Consider the following 19,968-nt stretch of genomic DNA (forward strand, 5'->3'; position numbering starts at 1 on the left):
CAATATTTTGCCATTTTGTTGTTATGTTATCGGGACAAGGAGTGCTCGCGTTAAGCAATTGGGCTAGTTGAGTGGAATATGCTGTGGCTATCTGTTGTGTTTGCAGCCTATCGATGTACAACTTTCGCGTCTGTTCTGTTCGTGCTTTATTTGCAACGTTTAGACTGGTACGTACCTTTGCTGCAACAAGGTTGGGCCAAAGATATTCTCCTCTCCAAGTTTGGCATTCAAATCGCCTAGAATGGTCATATGTTTCTTCTAAGCGCTCGTAAAATATATCTTTGGTCTGTTCGTCCTTTTCTTCAGTGGGAGCATGAGCGCAAATAAAGCTGATGTGGAAGAATTTAGCTTTTATTCGAATTGCAGCCAGTCTTTCCTTCACTGGGGTGAAGTTGGATACCAGATGTTTTAGTCTCCGACTAACTACGAATTCGCAACCAAACTCATGCTTTAGAGAGTGCGAACATTCCAGATGCAGATTCGCAGATCATGGTCCTTAAAACGTTTGCGGGATTCGTCAACTTTAGAGGGGTTTGTTTTTCTTTTCTTTCGTTTTTTCATAGTAAGCTGTTTTTCCTAGGGGAGGGTTACTAACCCAACGCCCAAAACCAAGTTTTTAACGTTCTTATGGGTGAACGCGCGGCACATGTTAGCTCACTACCTTTAACGGGTGTTAAAGGCAGTTCCCCAGGTGACACCACGGGGAGGTCAGTGTCCACTTGAGATGAAAGAGGGACCAACACAAATCCTGGGCTTTGCCATGTTAAAAACCGGTCAGGACCGTTCCTTGGTATCTTCCATCCCCTAAGTCACCCAATTAGAAGGTTTTCGATCTATAGAAGATTTCTTCAGAAGGTATTGCAACTATAAAAGCCCAGCAAAATTAAATAGAAGTGGTTCCATGTCAAATTATGATTTCACTGGTTCTTTTGCATGAGTTCAAATGAAGTCGTGAAAGATCCAATTATTTTTCATCATATTATCATGTGTTCAAATGGAGTCGTGAAAAAATCCGATCTTTTTCAACGAATTATAAGTTCGATCCTTTTCATTGAGTTCTCGTGAGTGCAATTGAAGTCGTGAAAGATTCGATCTTTCTCATCGAATTTTCATGAGTGCAAATGAAGTGGTGCAAGATCCGATCTTTGTCATAATATTGACATGAGTTTAAATAAATTGATAAGGTATTTTATCTATAGAAAACGTAAACAGCATGTCTTCGATCTGTAAAGACCTCATCAGAAGGTCTCGATCTATAGATGACCTGACCAGAAGGTGCTCAATCTGTAGAAGACCTCATCAGAAGATAATCAATGCATATATCCTCTAACCTGAAGGTATTTGATGTATAGAAGATCTAATCAATATGCCTTCGATCCTGTGCCTGTAAAGACCTTATCAGAAATTTTTCTATATATAGATTGTATACTATCTATGGAAGACCTCATTATAAGATCTTCTATATATATGTAGAAAACCTAATCAAAAGGGTTTCGATTTGTAAAGATCTCATCGGAAAGTCTTTCATCTATAGAAGACCCCATTAGACGGTCTTTTGATCTATAGAATACCTTATCAGAAGAACCCATATCTATAGAACCACTAAAGAAAAGGTATTTTATCTATAGAAGAAATAATCAGAAGGTTTTCGATCTGTAAAGACCTCATCAGAAGGTCTTTGATCTATAGAAGACGTCATCAGAAGGTATTCTATCTATAGAAGAAATCATCACAAAAGGTTTTCTACATATAGAAGAACTAATCATAAAGTTTTCCCATATATAGAATACTTAATCAGAAGATCTTCGGGCTATAGAAGATCTTCTAATTGAAAAAGACTGCATAAGAAGGTCTTCTAACTATAGAAGACCTCATCAGAAAATCATATAATTAACTATAGAACCTCTAAACAGTAGGTATTTTATCTATAGAAGACCCAAACAGAATGTCTTCGATCTTCAAAGACCTCATCATAAGTTTTATACAAGACTTCGTAATAAAGTTTTCTACCAATAGAAACAAATTAAAATTCTAAGCACAAATACAATGCCGGCTACCGGAATAATATCTTACTTTTGTTTTTTTTGCATGTATCATGGCAGAACTACAAGGTAGTGGCATCACACCAGCTGATCGAACATGATCAAATCCCTTTATAAAAAAATTATTTTTGTTGTAATTTCCCCAACAACATAAATAAAGTTTTGACATAACATATTCAAAATTTTACGATGCCACTACCTGGTTAATTGTGCCATGGCATGTATAGAAAAGCTCAAGTCTCAATGAAACCATGTCTTGTGCCAGACTATGAAAATTTTCATGAAAATGTTTTGAGCTTATGGGTAAGAAGGGAGAAAGGGAAAGCAAAACTATTTTCATGTATTATTTTCAGTGTCTGGCACAAGAGTATTTTCTCAGTTTTGTTTCTGAATCAAATGACATTTTATTTTCCTTTTTTCAATGAATTGTAAATTTATTGTTGCGCCATGTCTGTCTGGATTCTTTTTCAAACGATCATTTGGAAAACCTCATACAAACGTTTATTTCATTAACATTCATTCCAAAGGTCTTGGATGATCGAACACTTATGTAAGTGTTTTAGAATATGGACCATAAACGAATATTTACATATATTTGTATGTACATACATATGTACGCATGTATATGCCTAAATATTTCACATCCAATTGTTTCGAAAAAAATGTATAATCAAGATATTGTAAACTGTAAATCTTATTGTAATATTTTCCAATATATTTTATTGCCTATCTCAAAATGTATTTCATATCCCGTTTTCTATTTCTTTTTTTTCATTCTAGGAACAAGTAAAACTTGATTCCACCAAACAGGTAACCAGCCCCGATGATTGTGAAGATCTCAGTCCAATGCCACAAACAGCCGCCCCACCAGTACGTCGACGTGGCGGTATTTCCGCCGAACCCGTTAGTGAAGAAGACGCCACCAGCTATGTGAAAAAGGTCGTACCCAAAGACTACAAAACAATGGCTGCCCTGTCCAAGGCTATTGCCAAAAATGTACTCTTTTCACATTTGGACGAAAACGAACGTTCGGATATTTTTGATGCCATGTTTCCTGTAACACATTTAATGGGTGAAAATATCATACAACAAGGTGACGAAGGTGATAATTTCTATGTAATCGATCAGGGTGAAGTTGAGGTAGGTGGTGCAGGTGCCGGTCGTCTTTAATGATAATGAAATAAATTAATGGAATTTTTCTCTCATTTTGCTAATAGGTCTTTGTCAATTCTGAAATGGTCACTACCATTGGTGAGGGCGGTAGTTTTGGTGAATTGGCCTTGATTTATGGTACACCCAGAGCAGCTACTGTACGTGCCAAAACCGATGTCAAACTATGGGGCATTGATCGTGATTCGTATCGTCGAATTTTGATGGGTTCCACCATACGCAAGCGTAAAATGTACGAAGAATTCCTGTCGCGTGTTTCGATTTTGGGTAAGTATGATTTTCTTTCTATCGAAAGATATTCTATAGGTACTCTACCAATAAAAAACATCGGGCGTTATCATGAATGAAATTTCCCCGTGAGTTTTGTTTTTCCGCCGTTGCAACTTAAGGGAGAAAGTGAAAAAAATTAACGGGGAATTGCCGTTCATGATAACCCCCATCATCTCAATCAGCAGAATATGTCCTTGTTCTTTATTATATTATATTATATTATTTGTTTTTCTTTTTATTTCCTAACAGAGAGTTTGGATAAATGGGAACGTTTGACCGTAGCAGATGCTTTGGAAACGGTTACATTTGAAGATGGTGAAACGATTGTTAAACAAGGTGAAGCTGGTGATGATTTTTACATTATTGCTGAAGGCTGTGCTGTTGTATTACAAATACGTGCTGAGGTAAATACTGTCGAAATAGAAAATATTTATATAAGATTTTATTAATCCATTCCTTCTTTAACACCCCATACAAAATAGCAAGGAGATGAACCTGCTGAAGTTGGACGTTTAGGTCCAAGTGACTATTTTGGTGAAATTGCTTTGTTATTGGACAGACCACGTGCTGCTACCGTTGTTGCTAGAGGACCTTTAAAATGTGTTAAATTAGATAGAGCGAGGTAAGTTTTGTTTTTATAGAAAATATGAAACATTTTTAAATTTATTACGTCCAGACGATAACTTCTGAAAAGTTTAACTGCTTTGGTACAAACATTGAACATCGTAACCTTTCATCCAAACTTGCGTCACAAGGTCGAAGATTGTCTGTGTCCGAGGACCACATTCAAACGATAGTTGCTTATGGTATTTGCATATGCGTCCGTATGAGTGCTATTCAAGCCTGCTTGATTTGCTTGTTGATGTAGGGGGTTTCTCTTGCAACGCTGGCAATCTCCTTCTAGATCATGAAGATACTTCTTGACCTGTCTGAGTGGGCGAGGTCTATCCACCATATGGTGATTGGCTCTCACGGTAACACCCGATCAAGTACTGCAACGAAAGCATGTCATTGTGTTGCTGTACTGGAAGAATCTTTGCCTCCTCATCCTCCGCACCCTGTTGCTGTTCTCAGCAAGTTGCATGCGCGGTGACTAGAATTTTGAGGTAGTTTGTGATCGGAATTATGTTACCATCGACCAAATACATTGAACTTTGTTCTCACCTCTGCCGACCATGTGGTGAACAGAGTGGTCGTAGATTTAGTGGCGGATATTTGCATATTCCTCGCTTGGAAAAAATTGGTAAGATCACTCAAATAGGAGTTCATCCCTTCCCAAATGACATCAGAGAAGGTATCCGATATCAAAATCGTACAATCATCCGCATAAGTTACGATCTCAATGCCTTCTGGAGGAGGCAGAATACAATAGAGTTAGAGGTTAAACATTTCCGGAGATATCATCCCACATTGGGAAACTCCCAGTTTCACTCTAAGGGACTTGGACTTCTTGCTTCTGAATTCCACGTACGACTGGTGTCCATACATATAATTGATTATCCAAATTTTCAAACTTAGCTCGATGTCCTTAAACAGCGTGGAGTGCTTGACAGTGTCAATACATAAATACACAACATCCCGAAGGGACAAGGCAGACTTCTCTCATATCAATAAGTGTATGCCGATTCATATTGGCTCAATGATATGGGACCAACTTTTAATCGCTGAGTCCGACCGGCGTGTTTTACGACACCACTTGTAGAGAAGTTTTACATGGCTGAAATACTCAGGACATGTCACCAATATTACACTGAGGGGGAATTTTGCCACCGTTAAAAAGTTTATGTTGCCTGGCCTGGAAATCGTACTTTTAATCGCTGAGTCCGACCGGCATGTCTTACGACTTGTAGAGAAATTTTACATGGCTGAAATACTCAGGACATGTCGCCATCATTACACTGAGGGGGAATTTTGCCACCGTTGAAAAGTTGATGTTGCCTGGCATGGGAATCGAACCGAAGACCTTCTGACGTGCGGACGTGCTAACCATTGCACCACGGTGACCCCATCAATAGCATAGTTTTGTATAAGTCAAGCGCCACCATCACTGTTCTGTCACACGGCATGTTCTGGTTGAATTCTCGTCTAATATGTGTGTTGTCGTGCTGTACTGCTTACGGAACCCATGCTGATAATCGATAACTGGATAGCTATTTCTGACGTTGGAGAGGACTAAATCCTTAAGGGTCTTTGCTACGCGTGACAAAAACGAAATCGGTCTGTACGGTTTACCTTTGCTGGCATCCCTGCCTGATTTCAGTAGTGGGACCACCCTGCTAATTTTCCAGACTTTGGGAACGATTTTGGCGACCAGCGCCAGCTTAAGAACTTTATTGAAATACATTACCCCGGTACATCCAGCTGTTTCAGCATTACCATGGAGATTCCATCAGAGCCCAACGTTTTGGATGATTTAACGTTTCTGATGGCATTCGCGACATCATCCATGGTAAATTTTGGTGATTCATCCCCGGCAAGAAGAGATCTAATGCGACGTAGTACTCTTCTCTTCGCCCTGTCACTCTCGGGGTGATCGACAAATTGTCGATTGAAATAACTTACATACTTCCACGGATCAGTCAGCGTAATGTCCCCAAACGTGACTGAGGTCCTATCTTCCTTCTTTCCTGGATTCGAGAGTGACTTAACTGTTACCCAAAATGTTGGCTTCGTAATATTTTGCGCAAACTTAGTTATGTTCGAAGATAAGCCATATCGGTCCACTCCTTCGGGTCACTCTCCACAAAAGTTCAAAAATGTTCGGAAAAATCCTGCGCACGATAACTTTTGATGGGAGTGACCGATTTGGTCCATAGTTTACACATCTTAATAAATCTACCAGGTATAGATCAGTTTCGAATATGGACTACATTTTTACACTCCTTCGTTTACCTCCCACATAAAATTTTGGATAAATTCACTTTAAGACCTGCTCTCGGATCATTTTGATTTTTGTTGAAGCCACTTGCATTCGCTGCCTCAATTACGACAGTAAAAGTTTTTTCAGAGGCAAGTCCCTAATTCTTGAGAAAACAGCCCGAAAGTTGTAAAAAAGCCCTATGGCACCATATGTAGTGGCTGGAGAGCTCGAACCGAATACTGCGTTCGTCCACACTTTGGATATCTTCGAATATTAGATGAAATTCGAAGGTGGTGCTAATAGGTCTACTCCTTCCTGTACCTCCCCCACAGAAGCTCGAAAATATTCGCTAAAATGGTACGCACGATGTCTCATAGACTTTGCAACCGATTTTTGTTTACGTTCAAATTTGGGCCCTATCTGTCCAATCCTTGTGGTACCACCCACACAAATGTTCAACATTTTTGTGTGGTTAAGGGTCTGTTCGAGGATCCTTTGGACATTTTTACCAAAGGTTAACCTAGTGGGCCTGTCATAAAAAAGTCCTATCTATCGATATCCCCGTAAATTTTTGAGCTTTAATTCTATTTATACCTTTGTCGGTTCATACGCCCAAAAATTTTGAAAACCCCCCTAAATACATAAGTTTTTTGGGAAAAAAGTACTTCAATCCACACAGGCTGAGGGTATATCAGCAAAAATGTCTAAAATCGTCTTTTCCATTTCAAAAAAATCAAAAAAAAATGTTGATACTACATCTATGATTTTTGGTACATAGATTAAGAAAAAAGTCGTCATTCCAAATCTGTTTTCGTTACCAACTTTGATTGTTGCGCGCAAAAGATATGACCGTTTTAATTATGCTAATTAGAAAAAATTCTAAAAAAATCGCGGCTTAATATAGTAAGCTGTTATATCCAATTGTCGTTAACTGAATTCGCACCCTTTGAGAATATGCAAAAAAAAATTCAAAAAGTTTCAATGGATTCGCGAAAAATTAAATTTGTTAAATAAGTTCACGTATTTACAAACATATTATTGAAACAATAGCGCTTATACTTACAAAAAAATATATAAAAAATTATAGCAGCATCCGGACATTGTGAGGAATAAAATGAAACCTAAGTCGTGAAGTTTGGAGTTTGGAGTTCGTGTTATTTGCAAAAATACAATGAAAATGTGACGAAAAAAATAAAAATTATGTTATTCTAATTTTATTTTTTTTATGGTTTTATAGGAAATGTTGAAGAAAAAATGATTGAGTTCTTCGTCATTTTCGTCCAAATTTCACGCAATAATGAAGATATTCCGTTGCAACAACTTTTTCACTTATAGTTTTCCTATTGGCGAATATTTTTAGAACATTATATTAAATCACAAGGAATTCCAATTGTGGCATAACCTTAAAATAATGTTATATTGAATATTACAACATTTGAAACGCATAGAAACCGCGTAATAGTGGAAATCACAAGATGCGCATCCGATTTTCCAAAACAGCGAATCAATCCCTCTTATTTGATATAGACTTTGTGAAATTCCATTTGACGACCACGATGTAGCATCAGTTGCATGTTAGGGTGCAAAAAACAGTAAAATGCCCATAATTTCCACGATGTACATTTGCATTTTATGCGCATCCGATTTCAATGAACACCATTAAAAAATACATCATCCTATGTCATTTCAATGCGATCCATCAAGAACCGTGGATGTAGCATCGCACTCAGTTTTTAGAAAAAATCTGTTATATCTCCGGATTCGCGAACGTTTTTCAATATCTGTTTTCGCACATTTTAAATATGCGTTTCGCTCTATTTAGCTAAGTAGGAATAACACATCTAAAACGCGTCTAAATACGCGATATTTTCAAAAATATTTTTTGCATATTTTCGAAATTTGAGGGGTATCATATCCGCCGATCTAGTGGATGGATTTAGACGCGCAAAGGCTTGTTAGATTCAGAACGTAAAAAAACTAAATTCACGCGGGTTTCCACTGAAATCGAAAGGCATTTGTAAGTTTTGAATCCAAAAAACTGGTTTTTTAAAAAAAATTACGCACAAAATTTTCGACTTTAAGCTGGGATTGTTGTGAACCTTTGAAGGCTACACGCCCGAGTTATACATCAAAAAATTCGTAATCGCGAGTACTACAATCTCATAATCAGTTTTTAAACGAGTACAGTTGCGCGTTCCGATTAGAGCAAAAATTCATAAAACCCAATTTTTCAGTCTTCAAAATGTCAGCATCCGTTTGAGATTGATGCGGTGGTTATATTAAAAAATCATACATTAGAAACTTCATCTCTGAAGTGTATTCTTTAACTTCTTCTTTGAACATTATACTCTACATTGTGTTGTAAAGCCACTAATTGAAAATTGACTTAAAAAAACTCGTTTCCTTCAACGATTTTTTTCTATTTTTTTACATTAATATGAACACAGCTTCCGCTCAAATTATAATTTTTAGAAATCCATCGGTGAATCGTGCTAAAAACATTTTATTTTACCTTAATGCGTTCAAAAGTTATGGTATATTACAACAATTCGCGAGATACAATACCCCATACCTCAGTTTCAACAGAAGTAAATTTTCTACAAAAAGGCCGATATCTCTGTCGACTCAAAGCCGACTGATACTTTTTACTTGTTTTATATTAGATATTATATATTTTTGGAAAAAGGGACTAAAAAGATCCCACGAGGGATAATTTTTTTTAAGAAAAATATAAAATTTATGAAGTTCGACCTTAACCCTAAAATGTGTTTTTAGTTTTGCATATTTCTGGAGATTATGTAAGGTATAGAGTTTTGTGTTTTATAGGAGAAGATACCAAAAAGACACTTTTAATAACCGTCTGTGGGTTAAAGAATACGAAAAATGAAACCAGCTACCCGAAAAAAATAAAAACCTAAGGTTAGGTCTAAATCCATTCATTTTTAGAGTTTTAGCCAGATTTTTCGTAGAATTGGCCACTGTGCACTGCAAAAAACGAAATATTTAAATAACACTGTGCAACATATTCAAGGTAATTTTGTGCAAACAACTTCTTCTGTGGATTTTACGAAAGTACAGACCTAATCGACAAAAACCGTATTTTATTTGTGCTAAAACAAAAACTTCAAGTTATTCAAAATAAAAATCTTAAAAATATACAGTCAACCAAAAAAGTCTACATACACCCTATAAATCTCGAGTTTTAAGGGTAAGCAAGCATTTTTATGAAAATCCAAGTACATAGATCTATTTCATATAATAATAATAAACAATATTACCTAAAACAAAAATATATTCCATAATACGAATAACGGTAAATTCTATAAAAATTAAAAAATTAATAGGGAAAAAGTGTACATACACCCAATGAATTATTAAGATTACCGTATAATTTATGGAATAAGCAATACAAATTTTACATATTATTGCTTTATCGAATGTCTCTGGTTGTCTATGATATATTTTAGGCAAAATAGGAACATATTTGTGGATTAATTGCCGTTATTTAATGTCAGACTTCGCGTATAGCTCGTTAAGGCGGACCCTTGCAGATTTCTTTGAGTTTTTCAGTCTGGTAGTTTATGAAACCCCAGGAAATACGGTGGAACTAATTATTTTGAGATCCTAGAGCGCTTTGAAGTTGTTCTTATGGATAATATATGCTCCTAAGCTTCGCTAAATATGCGAATTCCTGAGTTTTTTCATTATATTTATAGTTTTCACAGCATTCCAAGGGTCAAATTACAAGCAAGAACCTTGGAATTACCTTGTAATACATTTTTGGACCTTAACTCAATCAGAAATGTACAACAGTATTCTACAAACCCTCTCCTAAAGTTCCCAAAGCATCAAAATAAAAGCACCACCAAAGAATGCATGAAATTTGTATGAAATTTACACTGTTAACTAGTATGCCCGGTTCGCGGGAGTGAGATACCCGTGAGAGCTGAGCTGCAAGCTACCGGACGGGTCACAGGTTGTGGATAGTGCACAGCCCCTAGTTGGGGCCAGTTGTGAATATATTGAATAAACAACCCCGAACAAGCAGCGGATGAGGAATAGGGTATGGAAGCTCCATAGCCCGAACACCTCATTGTCAGGACGAGTAGATGCCGTCCTTAAAATTAGCATCCAAACAACAATATCTCATCTGCCAATGATCCAACTCGAAATAGTCGGGGAATAGGGTCAGGCAGATAATTGCATAATTATGGTCGGATTGTGTAAAAGGGATGGTAGCGGAAGAACAGATAACTGTCAACGGTAGCGCCCACAAGCTTCCAGGAAGCCTACACCCGTGCTTAGTCGTTCAAGAGTGTCGGGCTCAACTAAGCTCTTCTTTGTCCTTACAAGCATTGGAGAAACCCTGACAAAATGTCAAAGTAACATGAATACAACACGAAGGAATATCACACATCTCCCAGGGGGTCACAGGCAAATGTCAAATCCCCCCGTTTCGACGGCAAGCTCCACAGGTCTGGGAGGGAGCAATTCATGTTTAGACAGTATAAAAGAAACCTCTACAAAGACTAAATCAACATCAACATTCGCATTTAAAAGACGCACCAAAATTGCGTGCTGGAATGTTAGAACTCTCTACGAATGTGGAAAATTATCGCAACTGGCAAAGGAACGTGAAAAAATGGGTATTGACATCTTGGGTGTAAGTGAATGCAGATGGAACGGCTCGGGACTACATCGACTACAATCAGGTGAAACTCTAATCTATTCTGGCCGGGATGAAAAGGATATACATAGCGACGGTGTTGCATTACTCCTAAGCAGAAGCGCATCTACATCCCTTATCAACTGGAATCCAGTAAACGAACGCATATTGACAGCCAGATTCCACTCCAGAATACGTAATATCACCATTGTCCAAGTATATGCCCCGACAGAGACTTCAGTCTCAGACATTAAGACGAAATTCTATAGTGAATTAGATAAAGTTCTCTCCAAAACACCTAAGGGAGATATACTGATATGTATGGGAGACTTTAATTCTAAAGTAGGAAAAGACAATACAACCTACAAACACTGTATGGGTAAGCACGGAATAGGAGTACGAAACGAGAACGGAGAACTTCTATTAGAAACGTGTAGCAGACATGGCCTCATAGTAGGTGGTACTTGTTTCAAGCACAAACGTAGTCACAAAACGACATGGATATCTCCAGATAGGAGAACTGAAAACCAGATTGACCACTTTTGCATTAGCCGTAAATGGAAACATAATCTTTGTGATGTACGGGTAAAACGTAGTGCTGACATTGGCTCTGACCACCACCTACTTCTCGCGATAGTGCAAATGAAAGTAAGCGCCATCAAAAAAACACATCAAAAATTTACGTCATCGAAGTTTGACGTAGAAAAATTAAAATACCCTCGTTATCAGGAAGCCGTAGAAAACGATTTAAATATGATGTTAGAACAGGAGAATGTCCCAAACGAAGGCATAGAAGAACGCTGGGAACACATTAAAAATAATCTTTTACAAACGTGCGAAAATGTGCTTGGACACTATGCCCCCGGAAAAAAGGAATGGATGAGCCCATCAACTTGGAGCTTAATAGAAGAAAGAAGAAATCTGAAAATATCAAAGAACAATGAAAAATCGTCGCATAAAAAAATTGAATTGGAAAAGTTATACACAACAAAAAACAAGGAAGTAAGAACTGCTTGTAGAAGAGACAAAAGGGCATACACTGATGAACTTGCGATGCAAGCAAACGAAGCGGCAAATAGGAACGACACTAAAGCGGTCTATGATATAACAAAACGGCTAGCAGGGAGACATAAACCACATGACCGCCCCATCAAAGCAAAGGATGGGACTGTTCTAACAAACATTGATGAACAAATTTCTCGCTGGCGCACGCACTTTATGGACACATTAGATAACACTCCGAACTCTCCTTCAAACTTTAATACCATGTCCGACGTACCCATACCTACGTCTAATCAACTCAGCACCGAACCACCATCCCTCATTGAAATAGAGAATGCTGTTAAAAGGCTCAAAAACAACAAAGCTCCAGGATACGACCGTATTCCCCCAGAAATAATAAAATGCTGTCCTACAAAAATATCACGACTTTTTTACCCACTATTCCAAGATATTTGGAGAGAAGAAAAACTACCCAACGACTGGTTACAAGGCATTCTACTAAAACTGCCGAAAAAGGGAGACCTTTCCCAATGTAAAAACTATAGAGGGATTTCTCTTCTGTCCATACCTTCCAAAATACTCACAAGAATTCTTCTTAATAGAATCAACTACACGGTAGAAACAAATCTTCGGAAAGAACAAGCTGGGTTCCGCGCAAATATGTCATGTGTAGACCATATAAATACGCTCCGAATAATCGCTGAGCAAACAATAGAAATGCAAAGTAATATATATATGACGTTCGTGGACTACACAACTGCTTTTGATAGCGTATTCCGGTCCAAAATATGGGAGCTACTACAAACAACAGGTATCCCATCGAAGCTCATAAGCCTTATTAAAGCTCAGTATGACGGATTCCATTGCCTTGTGGTCTCAGAAGCATATATTATCCATAAGAACAACTTCAAAGCGCTCTAGGATCTCAAAATAATTAGTCCTACTGTATTTCCTGGGGTTTCATAAACTACCAGACTGAAAAACTCAGAGAAATCTGCAAGGGTCCGCCTTAACGAGCTATACGCGAAGTCTGACATTAAATAACGGCAATTAATCCACAAATATGTTCCTATTTTGTCTAAAATATATCATAGACAACCAGAGACATTCGATAAAGCAATAAAATGTAAAATTTGTATTGCTTTTTTCATAAATTTTACGGTAATCTTAATATTTCATTGGGTATATGTACACTTTTTCCCTATTAATTTTTTAATTTTTATAGAATTTACCGTTATTCGTATTATGGAATATATTTTTGTTGTATGTAATATTGTTTATTAGGGATATAAAATAGAGCTATGTACTTGGATTTTCATAAAAATGCTTCCTTATCCTTAAAACCCGAGATTTATAGGGTGTATGTAGACTTTTTTGGTTGACTGTATTTGGTCTAATACCCTAGACCAGGGTCGTGCTTCTTTGCTTAGACCGTATAGTGAGGGCGCCCACTGAGTTGTTTTTGCATTTGCTTCTCTCACGTACAGTGTAAATGAATGAAAACAAACAAAAACATAATGTGGTTGTTGCTTTTTTTCACTCATACGTTCATACATGTCTTCGCTGTGGCTGTATTTCTGTGGTCGTCGCTGCCCTAGACAGACGGCAGCGTTAATTTGCATTAACTGCCTTAATACAAATTAATTCGTGCATTATCCACATTCTTAATGCACAAAATCGAGCTGCATTTAAAAGGCATTTAGGTATTTCAATATGGCAATGCCGTAGAAGAGAGCCCATATTCATATGGAGGAGAGAGCATATTCATGCTCTGAGACAGAAGGAAAACAAAAAATACATTGCAAACAACAACAAAACAGCAATCAGCTGTTTCGTAAATGCAGAAACTGTCGTCTGTCAGGCCAAAATTAAATACAGTTATTAATGCAAATTAACGCTGCCGTCTGCCTAGGGTATAAACATGCGGTATTCGACATCTCTACTCCAACAACGGTTCAATGAGAAAATGATTTCGACATTCATGGAAAACATAAGTGAAAGATTTGAAGATTTTATGAAAATTTAAAAATTTTTAAATGTAAGATTGTTAGAGGCACTCAATAAAAAAACGTACTTTGGTTTTGTCTTGTTAGATCGGGTTTAGATTTTATGGCCTCATCTAAACGTGGCTAAATATTGACTTGAAATAAGTATGTATGTTAGAATATGAGAATGTTCTGAAGAATTGCTGAGCACATTATTTGGAAAATTTTTGCCAAAGGTTACTTGGTTACTTTAAAGTTGTTGTTTTAAAATTTTTAAATTTGAAAACAACAAATATGAGATTAAGCTTGACTTGCACACAAATAGTAAGTAAAACACACATCTCAACAAAACTGCCAAAGTGAATCTAGAAATTATGTAAACTTCGATATATTTTATCGATTTTGATGCGCTAGATGCAGTTTTTCCTTCTGTTTGACACGCAAGTTCTTCTACTTTAAGGCTATAATGTTGCTGAAGACCGCGAAGTAAAATTCTTTTTAGTTTCTGAGATAAGGCCCTTATAAGTGGAAAAAGGTGTCGTTGTAGCCAGGTTTAGATGAGGCTATAAAATCCAAAACCCAATCTAACAACACGAAACCCAATTAGGGTTTTTGTAGCTTCAGTATGTGCTTTCAGGAAATGCCCATTATAAGTTTTTTGCATTTTCAGTGTTGCACAGTGTAATATTGAAAGCAGTAGATTTATGGGAGAAAATTGATTCTAAATGAATTGGTTTGTTTCTATACATAGATTTCGGAAACATAGCATCCAATGCATTGCAACACTGTTTTTATAAAACCTGCATTAATCTTTATATTTATTTATTATTATATTTATTTATTATTTTTTATTTATTTTTTATTTATTTTTATTTATTTATTTATTTATTTATTTATTTATTTTATTTATTTTTTATTTTATTTACATTTCTTACATTTTAATAAAATATTTTGTTTTTTTATTACAGATTTGAACGTGTCTTGGGACCTTGTGCAGATATTCTAAAACGCAACATTACCCAATACAACAGCTTTGTTTCATTGTCCGTTTAAAATTCGGCATACGGAAATTAAAAAAGAAAAAACAAAAACACAAATAAATTTATTAATATTTTGGATATGTGTGAAAACAACAACAACAGCAACAAAAACATAATTTATTAAAAGAAAACAAAAATATATATAAATAAATAAAAAATCAAACATCTTTTTAAATGTTTAATACAAAAAAACAATACTGAAATATTTATAAAAAGGAATAAAACCAACTAAAAAATGAACAACAAACTTTGTAAAATACACTGCTAATCAACGTGAAATAAAAACACTTATTATCAAAAAGAAAACTGAAACAAAAATTAAAACAACAACAACGTGGAGAAACAACAGTGTGGAACATTTTGAGGAAAAGTGCAACATACAACAAACACAACAGCTAGAAACAAACTATGGCATTCAAACTAATATTAATGTAATACAAATTTGAAATTCATAACGCAATCATTTCAAAATCCATTTCATCACATCCCATCCAAAACCCTAAGGAAAAAGGGCCTCTGGAGCGCAGATATAAAAATTTAACCAAATTTGATGTATTACCTGGTTAAGCTGTTTTCTTGTTCTTCTTCTTCTTCAACTGCTGCTACTACTACTTTTCAATGTAAAATAAGCTTAGTTATGTGCATTCAATTTTGTAATAACTGTTTACATGAATGAAAAGAATATCCTGTTGTTCAAATGTTAAGCAAACATGTAACGACACAATCAATCAAAGAAGGATACTCCAACAACGGAATTTATTCCATATGAAAGAAACACACATTATGTAAAAAAATGGAACTGAAATATTCTTAATTCTATTAGGATTTATTTTTTTTATAACTTAGCTATGCTGCGCGCTAGTCAACATTAATGGCTGACAAGCGATTTTGTTTCACTAGCCATCAAAATTGTTGGTTAAAACATTTTTAAAATGTCATTTTGTGGAAGATTTCCTTAAGTATCCTTGTCTGTCATTTATATTGGCAAGTTTGCAGCGCATTTAAAGCTACCTACTTAACTTCTAGTATAAACTAAAAGATATTCTATTGAAAATTAGTAATTTTTGAAGACATAACAACCCTGTAGATAAATTACTGTTATGAGATGAAGGAAGAGTCATTAACTATTGAATTTGGTACTTTTGCTGAGCATTAGTTGTAATGTTAAATGTATTTAACTGGTAATTGTTTAAATGCGAATGTGGTTTCATATTTTTACGCATACATACTTTATTTCAGATTCTTTTCTACTTGTTTGCTCGTTGCACGAGAAATTACTTTCATTTCATAAACACTAAATTCCAATTGACAAAGTTTGATATTAAAAAACTGAAACTGGACTGAACTGAAATTTGTAATACAGATAACAATTGAAACCCAATAATGTATGGTCTATGTCTTCAAAAATACTTTAGTTTTTTCTAAAATGAAACGTGTTAACAACAACTAAAACTACACCATTTTCACATGTAATTCGAAGAATTTCAGTTGTAATTTGATTATTTCATTTGAAATTCGAAACATTTCACTTGTAATTTGAGAATTCCAATTGAATTTCGAATTATTTCATTTGTAATTTGAGAATTCCAATTGAAATTCGAATTATTTCATTTGTAATTTGAGAATTCCAATTGAAATTCGAATTATTTCATTTGTAATTCGAATTTTTCCATTTGTAATTCGAATTATTCCATTTGTAATTTAAATTTTTTCATTTGAAATTCGTATTATTACATTTGAAATTCGAATTATTACATTTGTAATTTGAATTTTTCCATTTGAAAATCGAATTATTTTATTTGTAATAAAAACAAAAATACTCTCATTTCTTCTTTATACTAAGGTGAAGATAATCCAACCATAACGCTTAAATCAATAAAGGATCGTATTCATCTTAACTTAAAATTTTTTATGAAAATTATATTTTTGAGACTTTTTAAGCATTTTGTAATAATTCACTTTTTTCTCTAAAACGTATAGTTTTCCTGCAATCGGGTCTTCTTTTAAAAGTTCCAAAAACTTTGGAGGGTAATATAGGTGTATCCTTACATGCCAATCCCTTGGTTTTTGATTGGGAAAATACTCTTACTATATTCCTGACAAATTATTAAATTTTTATCGCATATTTAAATTATTATTATTTATAATACTTTTCCACATCATTGTGTCGACGTTTTAAGTGTACGCTTCCAACACCCTCTCAACCATCTGGGATGATCCACAACCTTAAAAAAAACTTAAAAATGGACCATCGTTGCCACCACCCTTAATTTAAAAATATTTCAGATGCTTTGATTTTCAAATGTAATAATTCGAATTTCAAATGAAAAACTTCAAATTACAAATGTAATAATTCGAATTACAAATGGAAAATTTCGAATTACAAATGAAATAATTCGAATTACAAATGAAATAATTCGAATTTCAATTGGAATTCTCAAATTACAAATGAAATAATTCGAATTTCAATTGGAATTCTCAAATTACAAATGAAATAATTCGAAATTCAATTGGAATTCTCAAATTACAAGTGAAATGTTTCGAATTTCAAATGAAATAATCAAATTACAACTGAAATTCTTCGAATTACAACTGAAATTATTCGAATTACATGTGAAAATGGTGTAGTGTCATAAACTTTTGGTTAACTTTTTCTGTTTCTTAAAATACCCATAAAAACTATTACAGTTTTCAGCAACAAACATAAAAAACAATTGGCAAATTTTCTGATAAAAACATTTTTAAATTACAATTGAAAATAATATTTTCAAAACAAACAACAGAAATATTATCAGTAATATTTTGTCTTTTGGTAGCATTATTTTGTTTATTCTTCTATTGTTTTCGTTTGCCTTGTGTTTTTTATTGTGAATTATTATAATTTTATTAGTAAATACTTTTTAAACAAATTATTTCATCATTATTATTATTATGTATTAAAACTCCCCCAAGCAAATGAATAAAGAAATCAATACAAAGTCAGTTATAAGTCTGGCATATTATATAACATATGTATGTATATGTAAATACAAATGTTTGGGAAGAAAATGCGGAACAAATTTCTCACAGATAAAATGATTATGACGAAGAAGTCGTCTATAGATTCTTGAGTTTTGATTCACATTAGGTAATTATAATTGTCGTAATTCTCAGTTTGTAGGTGAGTGAAGATGTTTCAATTTTCCTGACTTCTCTAACGAAAAAAACTGCGAGGTTCGGTAGTTGTTGGTGTGACAGCATAGGTTTGATGTTGGGTTGACAACCGCTAGCCGAAATGGTTTTGGATTGGTAGTTATAATTGCTTTGTGTAGATCTGGAAAAAATAGGTAAATATCTACTTAGTTCATCAGAACAAAACACGGTGCTTTTAAAACAAATTTAAATGGAAGGGAAGTTTTTGCAGATTCTGAAACTACAGTGTTCATAGATGAGAAAAATCTAAAAACAAAAAAAAAATCGCCGTAGCGCTTTTTAAATAAATCGCGATTCAAGTTGACATTTTTAGGGTTGTTTATGTCTTCACGATTTTTCTTGGAAACCGCAATTCCTATCAGAGTGAGACTAATGAAAATGATGTAGCTATCAAAATTCTCTACAAGATTGACCTTTATAGTATTTTCGTAGGTTTTACCATTATTGAAATATAGAAGTTCAAATTGGGACACTGCACTGACTGTATCGCACCCTTATAAAACAATGTCATGAAGGGTGTGCCTTAACTAACTTTTAATGAAAACCGCTTACACAGGGAAAGTTTTTATGAATTCTGAAACAGCAATGTTTATAGATGAGAAAAATCCAATAACAAGAAAAAAATCCCTACAGCGATTTTTTTAGGTTTTCACGATTATCCTTGGAAACCGCAAGTCCTATCGAAATGGTGCTAAAGAAAATGTTGTAGCTGTGAAAATTCTGTAGAGGAATGATCTTTATGATTTGTTCCCAGATTATACCATTTTTGAGATAATGAAGCTCAGGTTACATTTTTAGGTTTTTTGTTAGAGTTTCGCATGAATGTGGCAAGTCTTATCGATATGGGACCTGAGAAAATCTTAAAGCTGTGGAAATTCTCTACAAGACTGGCTTATGCAAATTTCCCTAGGTTGTACCGTTTTTTAGTTTAAGTTGGGAATTTGCAGTCATGACATTGTTTTATATGGAGGCGATACTGAATTGAATTTGAATTGTCCAATTTGAACTTCTATATCTCAAAAACGGTAAAACCGACGAGAATACCATAAAGATCAATCTTGTAGAAAATTTTCATAGCTACAACAATTTCTTTATTCCCATTTTGATAGGACTTGCGGTTTCCAAGCAAAATCGCAAAAACCTAAACAACCCCTAAAAATGTCAACTTGAATCGCGATTTATTTTAAAAGCGTTCCGGCGATTTTTTTGTTTTTTTGATTTTTCTCATCTATGAACATTGTAGTTTCAGAATCCGCAAAACTTCCCAGGTGCAAGCACCTTCCATTTAAATTTGCTTCAAGAACACCATGAAAATAGTGCCAAATAAGAGTCATAGGTCCTTCAATGATAATATAAAGGGTGTCCCTACTAGAAAATTGTGCAACTTGATTATATCGTAAAGTAGACAGAATGAGGTTATGTATGGCTTTGCTGGCACACACGCGATCTTTTAATGAAATTTTCAATGACTGTTTTGCATAAATGCTGCGTTATTTCATTAATGCAGCGTCCAATTTCCTATTTTAAGGCTTGAGTCGTCGTCCCCTTATTCGCGTAAACTATCGACTTCAAAAACCCCAAAGGTTTTAAATCGCTCGATCTTGGCGACCAATTCTGGTCTCCAAAACGCGAAAGAACACGACCGGGAAATGACTGCTGCAGTAATTGAATTGTTTCTCTGGAGGTATGACATGTGGCGCCGCACAGTGTCACTACCGTGGCCAAAAATGGTCAAAACCAA

General features: G+C 35.0%; 1 protein-coding gene across 12 annotated transcripts in view; it reads left to right on the forward strand.

Annotated features, from left to right (window-relative positions):
* The window catches only part of Pka-R1 (protein kinase, cAMP-dependent, regulatory subunit type 1), a 175,849-nt gene extending 160,599 nt beyond the window's left edge, over positions 1-15,250 (forward strand). For all 12 annotated transcript variants that reach the window (XM_073984465.1, XM_073984477.1, XM_073984466.1 and 9 more), the window contains 5 exons: positions 2,823-3,182; positions 3,260-3,479; positions 3,732-3,886; positions 3,965-4,104; positions 14,964-15,250. In XM_073984465.1, coding sequence (XP_073840566.1) covers positions 2,823-3,182; positions 3,260-3,479; positions 3,732-3,886; positions 3,965-4,104; positions 14,964-15,048 — 960 coding nt within the window. In that variant the 3' untranslated portion in view covers positions 15,049-15,250. The remainder of the gene's footprint in view (positions 1-2,822; positions 3,183-3,259; positions 3,480-3,731; positions 3,887-3,964; positions 4,105-14,963) is intronic.
* Positions 15,251-19,968: the final 4,718 nt, after the last annotated feature.

The sequence above is a fragment of the Musca autumnalis genome, unplaced genomic scaffold (genome assembly GCF_047663935.1).
Source record: "Musca autumnalis isolate F117 unplaced genomic scaffold, ASM4766393v1 scaffold_4, whole genome shotgun sequence".
Lineage (NCBI taxonomy): Eukaryota > Metazoa > Arthropoda > Insecta > Diptera > Muscidae > Musca > Musca autumnalis.